This window comes from Anser anser (assembly GCF_964211835.1).
Source record: "Anser anser genome assembly, chromosome: 25".
NCBI classification, from domain to species: Eukaryota; Metazoa; Chordata; class Aves; order Anseriformes; family Anatidae; genus Anser; species Anser anser.
This window is the reverse complement of record NC_139746.1, coordinates 5,961,779-5,974,577: the sequence shown is the minus strand read 5'-3', so window position 1 is coordinate 5,974,577 and position 12,799 is coordinate 5,961,779. Positions and strand designations below refer to the sequence as shown.

General features: G+C 50.3%; 2 protein-coding genes across 9 annotated transcripts in view; one reads left to right on the top strand and one right to left on the bottom strand.

Moving 5' to 3' along the window:
• The window catches only part of ADAMTS10 (ADAM metallopeptidase with thrombospondin type 1 motif 10), a 72,848-nt gene extending 72,715 nt beyond the window's left edge, over positions 1–133 (bottom strand). For 5 of the 7 annotated variants that reach the window (XM_083810648.1, XM_083810647.1, XM_083810650.1 and 2 more), the window contains exon 1: positions 1–111. The gene's annotated coding sequence lies outside the window, so the exon portion shown is untranslated. The other 2 variants (XM_083810649.1, XM_083810652.1) reach the window with 2 other exon arrangements.
• The window catches only part of ZAP70 (zeta chain of T cell receptor associated protein kinase 70), a 32,229-nt gene that overhangs the window by 16,737 nt on the left and 2,693 nt on the right, over positions 1–12,799 (top strand). Inside the window, exons 1-11 of one of the 2 annotated variants that reach the window (XM_083810668.1) lie at positions 2,167–2,507; positions 3,376–3,832; positions 5,190–5,350; positions 5,987–6,125; positions 7,744–7,822; positions 9,209–9,249; positions 10,180–10,228; positions 10,773–10,947; positions 11,619–11,825; positions 12,104–12,296; positions 12,607–12,747. In XM_083810668.1, coding sequence (XP_083666794.1) covers positions 3,431–3,832; positions 5,190–5,350; positions 5,987–6,125; positions 7,744–7,822; positions 9,209–9,249; positions 10,180–10,228; positions 10,773–10,947; positions 11,619–11,825; positions 12,104–12,296; positions 12,607–12,747 — 1,587 coding nt within the window. In that variant the 5' untranslated portion in view covers positions 2,167–2,507; positions 3,376–3,430. Of the gene's footprint in view, positions 1–2,166; positions 2,508–3,375; positions 3,833–5,189; positions 5,351–5,986; positions 6,126–7,743; positions 7,823–9,208; positions 9,250–10,179; positions 10,229–10,772; positions 10,948–11,618; positions 11,826–12,103; positions 12,297–12,606; positions 12,748–12,799 lie in introns of those variants that run through there. The other variant, XM_083810667.1, reaches the window with a different exon arrangement.

The window sequence follows — 12,799 nt, the reverse complement described above, 5'->3', positions numbered from 1 at the left end:
CTTCAGTTGCCTCCCCTCAATTAAACACCTTTTACAGAGTTGCTCAAAAAAAAACCCCTCCTCCCCCACGTTGCCACCACACACCTCAAACAGCAGCTCCCTGCACCAGCCCCTCCAGGGCACCCACTCGCCCAGACCCCTTTTATAACCCCCCCCCCCCGGGCCTTTCCCAGCCTCCATCCCTCCCCGGGTCCTCCACCCCCGGGTCGGCCACCTTAAAGAGACAGCCCAGGCAGCCAGGGCAGTGCTGTGGGGGTTTGTCGTGGCCATAGTGAGACAGAAAACACTCTCCTATGGGGTGCTACAGTTTGCCACCACTTCCTCTGGCAGCCTCTCAGGGACTGGCACTGGTACAGCACAAATTGGACCTGCTCTTCTGGGAAATTATAAAGTCAAACCAGTTCCTGATGGTTCTTGTCTAATCTAAATAGAAGCGAGTAGCCAGCTATATATAGATCTGATTGACTGACATGTCAATAGTTTCCTGCACGACTTTCCTGTGTGCAGATCTGACTCTGCTTTTTACGTGGGCGCTGTTTTCTTCAGTGCATCCTCACGTCACAGCGCCAGCTTGCAGACGTGGCCATAACTGCAGGAGCCCTGCCTTCGTGGGCTTTCTCCACAAGGGCTATTTCTAACCTGGGCTGAGCACCCAAAACCAACAGGAATGCTCAGCATCTGGGTTGCTACAGCCCAAGGGACAGAGATTTAGAAGATGCTGGAAAAATCAGGTCCTGCTGCTTGAAGACGGTGGTTGAGGGAGCCTTTCACAGCTTCTTCCAGCCACTAGTTTGTCTGTAAAAGCCATCCATGAAATCGGTTCTCATTTTCATCTGTGCTTTACACTGCAGAAAAACAAAGCTGTGTGAGGTTTGAGTCTGCTAAGGTTGTGCCACGGTTGTTCAGGCCCACCCAGAGGCCTGGGTTCACTCTTGTATGGAGGCTCTCCGGACTCCAGCCCTGTGCTTGCAGAGAAAAAAACAGTCTGTTTGCAACAGAACTGCCTGCGTAAGCACCTGGAAACTTTGTGGGAGCTCAGTAGTGATCAGTGGCTTCTGCTGTCTCACTTCCACCTGACCGATTTTCAAACATGTTCCATTTTCTGTGATGTTTTGCTCCTGAACTTTCCGGAGAAGGGAATCAGCATGTTTGGGTGCATCATCCTTGTACCTAATCACTGTTTAACCCAGGTAGCCAGTGGAAATTAGTAGCACATGAAGAAGGCTATCAACCTTCCACTGCCTACTCAGCGCTTCCTCTTCCTTCACTCATGAATATGACTCATGGGCCTGACTCTGCAGTCAAAACTAAGAGCTGCAGTGCTTGCTTCTGACATCCTCCAGTGCGGGACATCCCACCCTCCTGGGTCCTGCCCTGGCAGTTGTTCTGTCTCAGGAGCAGTGCTGGGGGCTGCATCTGCCCGGCATTTGGGCAGCTCTGATGCCTGGAGCATTTCAAATGACCACGGAGGCCATTTGCTTTCAAAGCACTGACTCCAGTTCAGGTTTTTAGCTACAGTATATTTCCTTTTGCCTTCTGTCTCATACTGGCAGGTCCACCAAGACCCCACTTTGCTTCATTTGTTGAATTTGATTAAGGGGGCTTCACAATTCAGGCTTACTTGTGCTGCGCTTAACAGGGTTTACACTCGTCCCGCATGCAAGCTGCAAACGCCGCTGACGGCTTCCTGTTGTGGTTTCCTGCCTTAGCTAAAACATCTCCTTCACCAAGCCTGCTCTCCTTTCCTGTTCTCATCAGAAGGCCACTTCTGGGCTTAATGAAGACAACAAATAGGTAGAGAAGACTCTGGTTGCCATAAATCCAGTTCCCCATGGGGTCTTCACTGTTGAACGCTGAGCAGAGAAGGGTGCATGCAGAGGAATGGTTTCTCCTCAGCAGTTTCCTTCTAACCCCTACCCTGTTCCTACTGACGCAGAGCACATATCCAGCCAACCCTTTCATAGCTCAGCAGGGCCAGAGGCTGGCAGGAAGCAGCCCCCTCACTAGTGCTGCTAGGTAGGCACAGGGCAGGCAGATGGCCAGCCAAGTACAGCTCCAGCCACTGCCTGAGAGGCTGCTTCTGAAGCAGCTCAGTGAGACCAAACAATCAGGCAGTGACTTGTCCCACCATGTTCGGAAATGAGGGTGATGTTGGGAAGAATCAGGGTGAATAGCAGAGATCCAGCCAAAAAGCTGGGTTGCCTTTTCTATAAACATGAGTTATGCATTTCTGGGAGATGGGGAGGGAGACAATAACTCTTTTTGGGGTCAGCATCTACGCAGTGACAAAACTGAAGATTAGGCTCCAGGGAACAAATAAGACCCTCCAAATCTGGTAATGTTTCCACTAAGCACCGGAAATTGGCTATAATTTGTGGGTGGGATTTTAGATGTTTTGATAGAACTCCTATAGCTCTCTGTCAGGAGGGGCTCTGCAGTATCTCAGTCAACAAAGTGACATTTCTCATTGGGTTCCCACCAAGAACCGGCGCTGCAGCAACACGGCGGTAGGTTTTTTTCTGGTTTTAGGTTGTTCTGAGAGGGGAACTCCAGTAATGCTTGCACATTTCAGCTTGACAGAGACAGCGGGATTAAACTAACTTTGCAATGACGGCTGGCCATGTCTGAGCTCCGGCTTTCTCAGGAACATGTGTAAGAAGTAGAAATAGGAACTGCCAGCTGGGATCGGAGTGTTGGCCAAATTCAGAAACCAGCCAGTCAGATATTGTAGGAAAAAAAATCCATACAATTTATCAAGAGACAATTAGAGGAAGGTTTCTCCTTGCTCCTGTCAACCAATGGTTAATGTCTGCCTAGAAGCACTCGGCTTATACTTGCCTCCTTTTGCTGTGTTTGGTGCAACCGTATATCTAGATGTTCTTTAGACAATTAATGTTGCTCTCATGTTTTAATCTTAATTCATGTAAGATTTTGGCCTAATAGACCCTCACAGCAAAACTAATTTATTCAGGGAGGAAAAAGAATTTCCTTTTATTGTGAACAAGACTAGAGAGAAAATAGTAGGAAGTCAAAACTAAAAACTTTGGAATGGATTTAAGAAGCACATTTTTAATAGTGAAGGTAATCCATGACCAGAACAATCACTGTAGAATTTGGTGCATTCTCTATTACTTGCAATAGATCAAGATTGGGTGTATTTCTGCTTACCTGTTCTAGCAGGATAGGCAAATTGCTGTGTGGGATTCTCTGGCCAGAGATATGAATGCACCCGTTGCTACTCTCCATGTGATGTCTGAGATGCCCCTACAGACTGTCCTCTGCGGGCTGATCAACCCCTAGATAAACAGGCTTGAATTCCAATTAAACCTGTTTGCAAAAATTCAGTCAGTGAAGAATTTTGGTTCTCTCTTCCAGATCAAGTACGAGCTGCGTGTGAGCTGCCCCAAGCAATCCCAGTAAGTGCGCAGCAATGCCGGATGCTGCTGCTCACCTGCCCTTTTACTATGGCAGCATTGCCAGGTCGGAGGCGGAGGAGTACCTCAAGCTGGCAGGCATGTCGGATGGGCTGTTCCTGCTGCGGCAATGCCTGCGCAGTCTGGGGGGGTACGTCCTCTCCATGGTATGCAACCTGCAGTTTTATCATTACGCCATCGAGCGCCAGATGAACGGTACCTACGCTATTGCGGGGGGCAAAGCGCACTGTGGGCCAGAGGAGCTCTGCGAGTTTTACTCCAAGGATGCCGATGGGCTCTGCTGCACCCTCCGCAAGCCCTGCAACCGCCCGAGTGGCGTGGAGCCCCAGCCTGGTGTCTTCGACAGCATGAGGGACAATATGGTGCGCGAGTACGTCCGGCAGACGTGGAGACTAGAGGTACTGGACATTGCCAAAGGCAGTGTGGGACTGTGCAAGGGGTGTTCCCTGGGGGCTTACCGCCGCTTGCCACCCTGACCTCTATTGCTGTCTTCCCCTTCTTATATCACATCATGGTGAAGCAAGGTCCTTCTTCTCAGAGGCAGCAGGCACTAAAACCAGACTTAACTCTCACTTTTTCAGTTGCTTCTTCAGAAACGTGTCTAAACATCATCCCGAACCTTCAGGCTATTTCTCTGAACAGTGCTATTGCACCTGCTCTGCAGGGCGTTGGGGTTCACCACCCACTTCGCAAGCATTTCGCCATGTGCCATTTGCTCCCCTGCAGCACACGGAACACTCGCTGCAGTTAGACCAACGCTCTGCACATGAAGTGTCTGTGCCTCCGTAATGCTGTGTTGAAGCTGTGATGAAACCAGATTCAAAGTGTTGCTCAGGTTTTCCTTGCTCTTTAAAGTCATTGGAGATTTTGCCTATGAGACTAAGGTACTGGGTACTGCATCTAGTCTATTATTTAAATTTAAAAATAGCTTCTGTAGTTGGTTGTACACAGAAATATATATAATTGAGACAGACCAAGCAAAACTCTCTAAATGGTCACACTGGCAGCTACATAATTAATTTTCCTTTATCTGCTGTCAGCTCAATAGTGCCTACTCAATCCCTTCCAAGTGAGATAGCTCAGGCATTCTCCCTAGGAAGTCTTTCTATGAAAAGTCTCTAAATGTGGTCTATTTTAGACCAGAGGTGCCTGACAGAATGAGGTCTTCTGTATGGTTTCTCCGTGAAGCTGAACCGTACACCCTGGCAGATAACACAAAGGACATTGCCACCTACTGGCAAATGAAAACCTGCATTTGTTTATAAAAAGTGTAGGGCCAGTAAAATTCATCTGTGGTATCCCACATGATTTCCAGATTGCACTGCTCTTGATAAGCTGTAGTGCCTGGGGACAGCAAGCAGCCAAGAAGGCAGAGGCACCAGAAAGTGGTCCTGCTCTTCCAGGAATGCCAAGCAGGAAGGCACCCTGCGAGCCTGATGTCAAAATCCCCCATGTGAACACAATAGCTTCTCTCTTCCCTCACCAGCAAATCAATGGACTTCAGAGGGATTTGAGGGCTGGGAGCAATTTAGATAAGCAAGTATCTCATCTTGAGTAATTCTGCGAGTAATTCTGCAGCAGAACAGAATCCAACCCACTAGTGCTACAGGCACAATTAATGTCACAGGCACTCCAGTTACAAGACTGTCCAAGTTTCGTGCCTCAGCTGTCCAAGGGGGTGCAAACTAAGCCATGCTGAAGCCACGCAGCAACACAGCAGTGCAGCAGGAGGTCTCATTTCTCACTCTCTTCCAGGGGGATGCACTTGAACAGGCCATCATAAGCCAGGCTCCACAGGTGGAGAAGCTCATTGCCACCACGGCCCATGAGAGGATGCCCTGGTACCACGGCAACATCAGCCGGGATGAAGCTGAACGGAGGCTCTACTCTGGGGCACAACCTGATGGGAAGTTCCTGTGAGTGTGCAAACCCTGACAGATGGTCCTTTTAGCATTTCCCCACTTACCCTCTAGTTATTTGTTTCATGTGGCACTTCCTGAGAGGAGGTTTAGCTGGGCATGGTCAGACTGAGTTTACAGATCTGTGGGGTCTGACACCCCATACCTGTCAGTTATGAAGCAGTATCTGGCCCTCATGAAAAGCCAGTCATAAGCTTTATTCATTTCTCATGTTTAGATGTCTGTATGAAGCACGCTTCCTAATGCACAGGGTGATATCAGATACAGAGTTCAATAGACGGAGGCATTCAACACTGAAATGGAGGCACTGTATGGCCAATAAAATATAAAAGAAAGCACTTGCTGTGCTAGAAAAACACATGCATCTCTGCAGAAGTGAGATGGCCCTTAATTTAATTATCTCCTGAATGAGTTGAAGAAAGAAAGAATTAGCTGGAGAGGGTGGAGAAGAGGGGCAAGAGACAGAAGGTGAAGGATCTCTCCTCAGCCTCTGCAGAGGGAAGGTGGCAATTCTAAGAGGGGGGTGCAGGGACTCCTTATCAAGTGCCCACCCTGCAACCCACCACCACCACAGCCATGGTAATTTGCAGGGCAAAACCTGGAGTTGCTTTCAATAGTTCTCCTTCCGACCAGGCTGAGAGAAAAAAAGGAAAATGGCTCCTACGCTCTCTCCCTTGTCTACGGCAAAACAGTGTATCACTATCGGATAGACCAGGACAAGTCCGGCAAGTACTCCATCCCCGAGGGGACCAAGTTCGACACGCTCTGGCAGGTACCGTACTGTGGGACAGTGACTGCTGCTGTCCTAATAAAGCGAAGGCACTTCTCCCTTGTTGTTGCTGCCCATGCTTTGGGAGAAAGGAAAGGCCACCTGGAGCTTTAAAGACTTTAAGACCATATGTGGGTGGTTGTAGCCCCTTCCAGAAAACCCTTATGTCCCCTGGGTCTGCCTGTCTATCAGCTCACCTCATTACATTCATTTCTGTGCACCATCGTGCACTCCTAGCTATGTACAGCTAGGGCTGGGTTATCATAGCAGCTCTGAAGTAGCACTGGCGTTACCATGCCTAACACCAGCCTGGTGCCTCTCCAAAGAAACAAGAGGATCAGTGCTTTTCACTTCTAGCTTCAAGGCAGGATACTGACAGATGGTCATATTAATTATGTTTGCACCCCGTCAGCAAACATCGCACATTCAGCCACATCATGTGCCTGGGACCTCTGCCTGCAGCAAGCCCTGATGAAATTGCTCATACCAGGCTGTGTCTCCTGTGCAACCCCCCTCCTGGCCCGGCAAACCTTTGGGCACGGACTGCAACTTTATTTTCCAAGTGGTTGACTAATATGCAAAGAGCGGGGGGGAGGGGGGGGGGAGGGCAGAAGTGTTGAGCCAACTGCCAAAACCTTGACATGACCAAAGATGTACCATGAGACCAGGAGACGTGTGTCCATGTACCAGGAGACAAATCCTATCACCCCGAAGGAGCTGCAGAATATGTTCAGGTGCTGCAGTGCCCCAGAAGTCCTCACAAGGAGGGGACAGGGTTTTTAGGGGATGTGATGAGGGCTTGAAGCCCACGACCAGCACAGAGCCCTAGCACTGCTGGGAACTGCGTGCCCCCAGAGCCTGGCTGGGCCTGGGTGTGCACCACAGCCCTTCGGAGCTGCCCCAGGGCAGGAACACCGCTGCTTCCTCCTGGGCTGCTTCCTCCTGGGCAAAGCTGTCTGGGGATGGTAACTGTTTTGCTGAATTTTTCAAATTCCCTAGACTGTCTTCACTCTGAATTTGAATGAAAACAAAGACTTTGGGGCATTTTAATGGAAACGGAACTGCGCCAGGCTCCCAATTTCAGATGAAATCTGAGCCACATGGGAGGGGAAGAGAAAGCCTAGTCCGCCCTGTGGTCCGGTGGCCAGGGGCTCGGGTGGTCAACTCCAGCCAGTGTCAATCCCTGCAGTGCTTGAACTGCAGGGAAAAACTGCCCAGGATCCAGAGGGCTAGCGCTGGGGTTCCTCCAGAAAAGCCAAAGGTTTCTCTCAGGCTTTATCAAACAAAACACTTCTTAAAAACCTTTCCGGCTGTGGCAACAATGACATTACACTGAAAATGCCCTACCCAGCTGTACTGCTAGAGATTTTCCCTTTGTCTTTCTTTGGTATTTATCTAACTTCCCAAATTCTTCCCAGCTCTGGCAGATACCCAGCTATGCAAATGCTGGCTCTACGAGATCCCTGAGTGCATAGTTAGGAGAGGAGAGAAAGAAAGAATCAGGTCCCTCTCTGCCATAAATCTGAGAGAAATCATTACCATAAGCCACACATGCTGCCTGCAAAAGAAAAGATGATTTTCTGCTTGCATTAATCTCTTTTTCCTCTGATTCCTTTCTCAGCTGGTGGAGTATTTGAAACTCAAACCGGATGGTCTAATTTTCGCCCTGAGGGAAAGCTGCCCCAACCCCAGCATGCCAGGTGAGCTGATGTCTGTGAGTGCCATCCCTGGCCCCGGTTGAGGCCACTTCGAGCAGTGCCATCACAAGTGTCCTTTACCATGTCTGACCCCCCTTGCTCAGGCTCTGATGGTGAGGGAACAGTGCAATCTCAGCTCCTGTGGCAGGCTGGGCAAGGCCACTTCGTGCTGTCTGCTGAAAGCGGCCACACTCCTGGCTTGGCCAAGGGTGGCCCAAACACAGCAACAGACAGGGGAATCTGTGCTCCAGACAAATCACAGAATCACAGAATCGTCTAGGTTGGAAGAGACCTCCAAGATCATCTAGTCCAACCTCTGTCCTAACACTAACAAGTCCCACACTGAACCATATCACTAAGGGCTACATCTAAACGTCTTTTAAAGACCTCCAGGGATGGCGACTCAACCACCTCCCTGGGCAGTCCATTCCAATGCCTAACAACCCTTTTGGTAAAGAAGTTCTTCCTAACATCCAACCTAAACCTCCCCTGGCGCAACTTTAGCCCATTCCCCCTCGTCCTGTCACCAGGCACATGGGAGAACAGACCAACCCCCACCTCTCTACAGCCTCCTTTAAGGTAACTGTAGACAGCGATAAGGTCTCCCCTGAGCCTCCTCTTCTCCAGGCTGAACAAGCCCAGCTCCCTCAGCCGCTCCTCGTAAGACTTGTTCTCCAGACCCCTCACCAGCTTCGTTGCCCTTCTCTGGAATCTCTCAAGCACGTCCATGTCCTTCTTGTAGTGAGGGGCCCAAAACTGAACACAGTACTCGAGGTGCGGCCTCACCAGAGCCGAGTACAGGGGCACAATCACTTCCCTAGACCTGCTGGCCACACTGCTTCTTATACAAGCCAGGATGCTGTTGGCCTTCTTGGCCACCTGAGCACACTGCTGGCTCATATTCAGCTGCCTATCAACCAGTACTCCCAGGTCCTTCTCTGCCAGGCAGCTTTCCAACCACTCATCTCCCAGCCTGTAGCACTGCTTGGGGTTGTTACGCCCCAGATGCAAAAATTAGGGGCTTTGGGTGCCAAATGCATGGCTTCTGAAAAATGACTTGCTTTTTAGGCACAAGAAAACAACATGACCTGAAGCCTGGCTCCTGGTGGGTCTCTTGAGCTGAACACTCAAAACTGTGGGTCACTTCTCCTGGCCCAAGTGTCACAAACGTCACTTCAGAGCCTGCCTGTGGGACCCCTGAGGTCTCATGAGGGCTGGCCTGGGAACAGCCCCCTTACCCAGGCATACTTCCACACCCTTTATGGCTAACAGTGGAAAGGGGCCTTTGTGTGGGAGGGATCGGACCCCACAGTCCTTCAAGGACTGATGCTCTGATTCTGCTTGGGGCACACACAGACTCCAAATAACAGTTTCTCTCTTGATTCACAGCCTCTGCAGCACCAGTTCCACCAACCCACCCCTCTGTGAGCGTAAGTTTTGGGAAGGGTCTGTTTTATTGGTACCTCAGGGGCTTAATTGCATTTCAAGCTCGCTGATCAAACTGCTCTTTTCTAAAAGGCAATAACACAACTGGAATATATTAAGGCCAGCTGCAATGTTGTCCTCTTTCCAGCTTGGATGGGGACAAGGAATAGCTGGGCACAGCTACCATTAGAGCTGAAAATGGTTTCCATTCACACTGTGCTCCTTGCAACATGTGGGGATGTCCTCGGGGAGCCCTCTCCCTGCTGCCCTCCTTGCCAGGCAGGAGCAGGGAAGACATGGTCGGATTCTGGGAACGCCCAGCCTTGCTGCCGGCCTCTGGCCACTGGCCAGGTCTTTGTGCTCCTTCTGCGTCCCTGGCCTCAGGGTATGTCTGCGCTCAGTCACCACTGCGAGTGCTCAGCTGTGTTGAAACCAGCAAGTCTGGGCTATGAGAGCAGCCCATCCCAGAGCCCAGCTGGGCCCAAATAAAGGTCTGAGAATTTACCCATCTTCTCAGAGAGCTTTCACAATCTGCGGTGGGCTCCCATGGTGACTTGGCTGCAAGCAGCACTGGAGTTCAAAGCTGTGCTGGACAAGTGTGTTTCATACAGCAGTCACAGCTTTGTCCCTGTCTGCTTTTGGAACAGTGGCTGCAGCATCCATGGGTGCTCGTGGAGGTCACTTTTTGGCACAGGCAGCCAGGCAGGTGAGCTGGCTGCAAGCTGAGTTGCTTCTGGGCTTCCCTTTACTCGCTGACTCTGAGCTACAGAGCTACAGAGGCTTGGCCTGGGATGACCCCCACTGCTGCAGGAGACCTATAACTTCAGGATGGGGGAAGCAGAGGAGGTACAAAGCAAAACGCAGCCCTGCGTGCATGCTCCCTGCGGCTGAGGGACACACAGCCCCCTCGGCACTTCACCCTGTTTCTTTTCCAGAGACACCTTGGGGCTCTCAATGCAGATGGATACACGCCAGAGCCTGTAGGTGAGCACCTCTGAAAGCCTTCTCCTTGTGATGGGAGGAGACAGGACCTGGGGGTGCCACAGGAGCCAGGGGGGTTGCCATCTCTATCACCTTCTGGTCAGAGCTGTGCTGCAAAGCTGCCTTTCTACAAAGGCACCCACTCATTACCGGGCCCTGAGCCAAGAATATTGCAAAAGTGTTTGTCCGCACCCTGTACCAGTAAATCAAGCCCTGTCCTATTCCCCATCTTCTGTACTGCCTACTAAATACTCGGTGCATTCAGTTACATTTCACTGGGGGGAAGCCAAGCACGTGGCTGGGACCTGCTGGGACCTGTGGTGTGGGAGTGCTCAAACTCTTCTCTCCATCCTGGGTCTGACAGTGTAACTCAGAGAGGCCATGGGCTGTGAGAGGATGGGAGATGCCCAGGGGAAGGCTTAAATGATGGAGCTTGAAGGAGAATATGCCAGGATGGTAGAGAAAACATTCTCGATCAATGAGGGAGGGGCAGGGAAGGGTACATCACTTAGAGCTATAAACAAGTTTATCTCACGTGAATATGCAGGAAAGTCACGCTTGCTACCCATGGACACCAGTGTCTATGAGAGCCCGTACAGTGACCCTGAGGAACTGAAGGATAAGAAACTCTTCCTGAAGAGGGACCACCTGATGATTGATGAAGTGGAACTGGGGGCAGGAAACTTTGGCTGCGTCAAGAAAGGAGTCTACAAAATGAGAAAGTGAGTGCTGCCCTGAAGGATGCCGAGGAAGAGGGAAGGGGGTGCTCAGAGATGTCCCCAGCCATCCTGTTTCTAGCTAGATGGACTCTAGAGTGATAATGGGGTGGAGGTATAAGAGAGGCTCTGGAAGGTCAATAGTAGCTTTTCTGGGACTTTGCCAGTGTCCCGAGAGTATAAGCTGCATTTTATGCTCCCATGCATAAGGCTGCCACTTCTGGAGGCATTTGCCAGGCTCAGAGGAGCATGTCCATGCTCCTGAGGTCATCTTGGTCCACATCAGAGTAAAGGAGTGAAACTGAGTAGATGTGCAATCCTTGGCTCTACCTCTGGTTCTCTGCGTGTCCATAAAGATGGCCTTTGCTCACTTTGTGCCTGAGATTCTCCTTGAAAAATGGCGATGATTATGCACATCTCAGTGTGTGAGGAGCCTTCAGATCTACAGATGGCAATCACTACTCTACACTTACAAGGGTGAGGTGATCCTTTTCTCTTTGGCCTTCTAACAGGCCTGGGATAACAATGTCGTACAGGGCTCCACAAAAACAGGCTATGGAGGCTGCATTTGAGATACCAAACATTATCACATGTGGAGTAGTTTCCATTCCTGGCTGATACATGAATCCAGCTGCTGTTTAATTCATCCATATTTGTTCCTCTTGTGTCCTGTGCAGGAAGCAGATTGATGTGGCCATCAAGGTGCTGAAGAGCAACAATGAGAAAACAGTGAGGGATGAAATGATGACGGAAGCCCAGATCATGCATCAACTGGACAACCCGTACATTGTCCGCATGATTGGGGTCTGCGAGGCAGAGTCCCTGATGCTTGTGATGGAGATGGCTTCTGGAGGACCACTCAACAAGTTCTTGTCTTCCAAGAAGTGAGTACTGAATAAAATGTGGCTGAGATTCTCTGCATTTCTCATCCAACTCACTGCTGCCAGGGAAGCCTGGCTTTGTAGGTGGAGGGAGGCTGCTAATAGCAGAAAGAGATTCCTTTTCATGTAAGTCATAGGGACTGATGCTTCTGGAACAGAGATGTCCATGCTCATTCTCCGCTGCAGCTAGAGAGCTTAGAGGGGACTGTGGTGTACAGAGTAATGACAGATCCTTGCTGTCCAACAGTTTTATTACTGCATTGTCCTTCCATCCTCCCCAGAGATGAGATTACAGTCAGCAATATTGTGGAGCTGATGCATCAAGTATCCATGGGGATGAAGTACTTGGAGGAAAAAAACTTCGTCCACAGGGACCTGGCAGCCAGAAATGTCCTGCTGGTCAACCAGCATTATGCCAAGATCAGTGACTTTGGACTCTCCAAGGCGCTTGGCGCTGATGACAGCTACTACAAGGTAAGTGTGAGCACAGCAAAGGATCCAGATAGCTAGCAGGAGGCCTCCAGGCTGGGGGCTAAGACTCCCAGAGATAGGGGCTCTGAGCTCTTCCCAGGAGCCCTGCTGCACAACCACATCACATTCTGTCCAGCCTCACTGCTGTGACATTAAAAGAGTCTTTGCAAAGCTCCAGGAGGGAAGGAAGAAATGCAGATGGTATTTTTTCAGCGGTGTGGGATCGCATTTGACAGAAACATTTAGAAAAACAGAATTCAGGTTCAGCTCAGAGCAGGCTCTCTCTCAAATGTTCCTCTTTGCTTTGCTACAGGCCAGGACAGCAGGAAAGTGGCCCTTGAAATGGTATGCCCCAGAGTGCATCCTCTATCACAAGTTCTCCAGCAAGAGTGATGTATGGAGCTATGGCGTGACCATGTGGGAGGCCTTCAGCTATGGGCAGAAACCGTACAAGGTGAGGCAAAGTTGGGCCTACCATGGATCAAAGTCACAATCTGGGCTCCCAC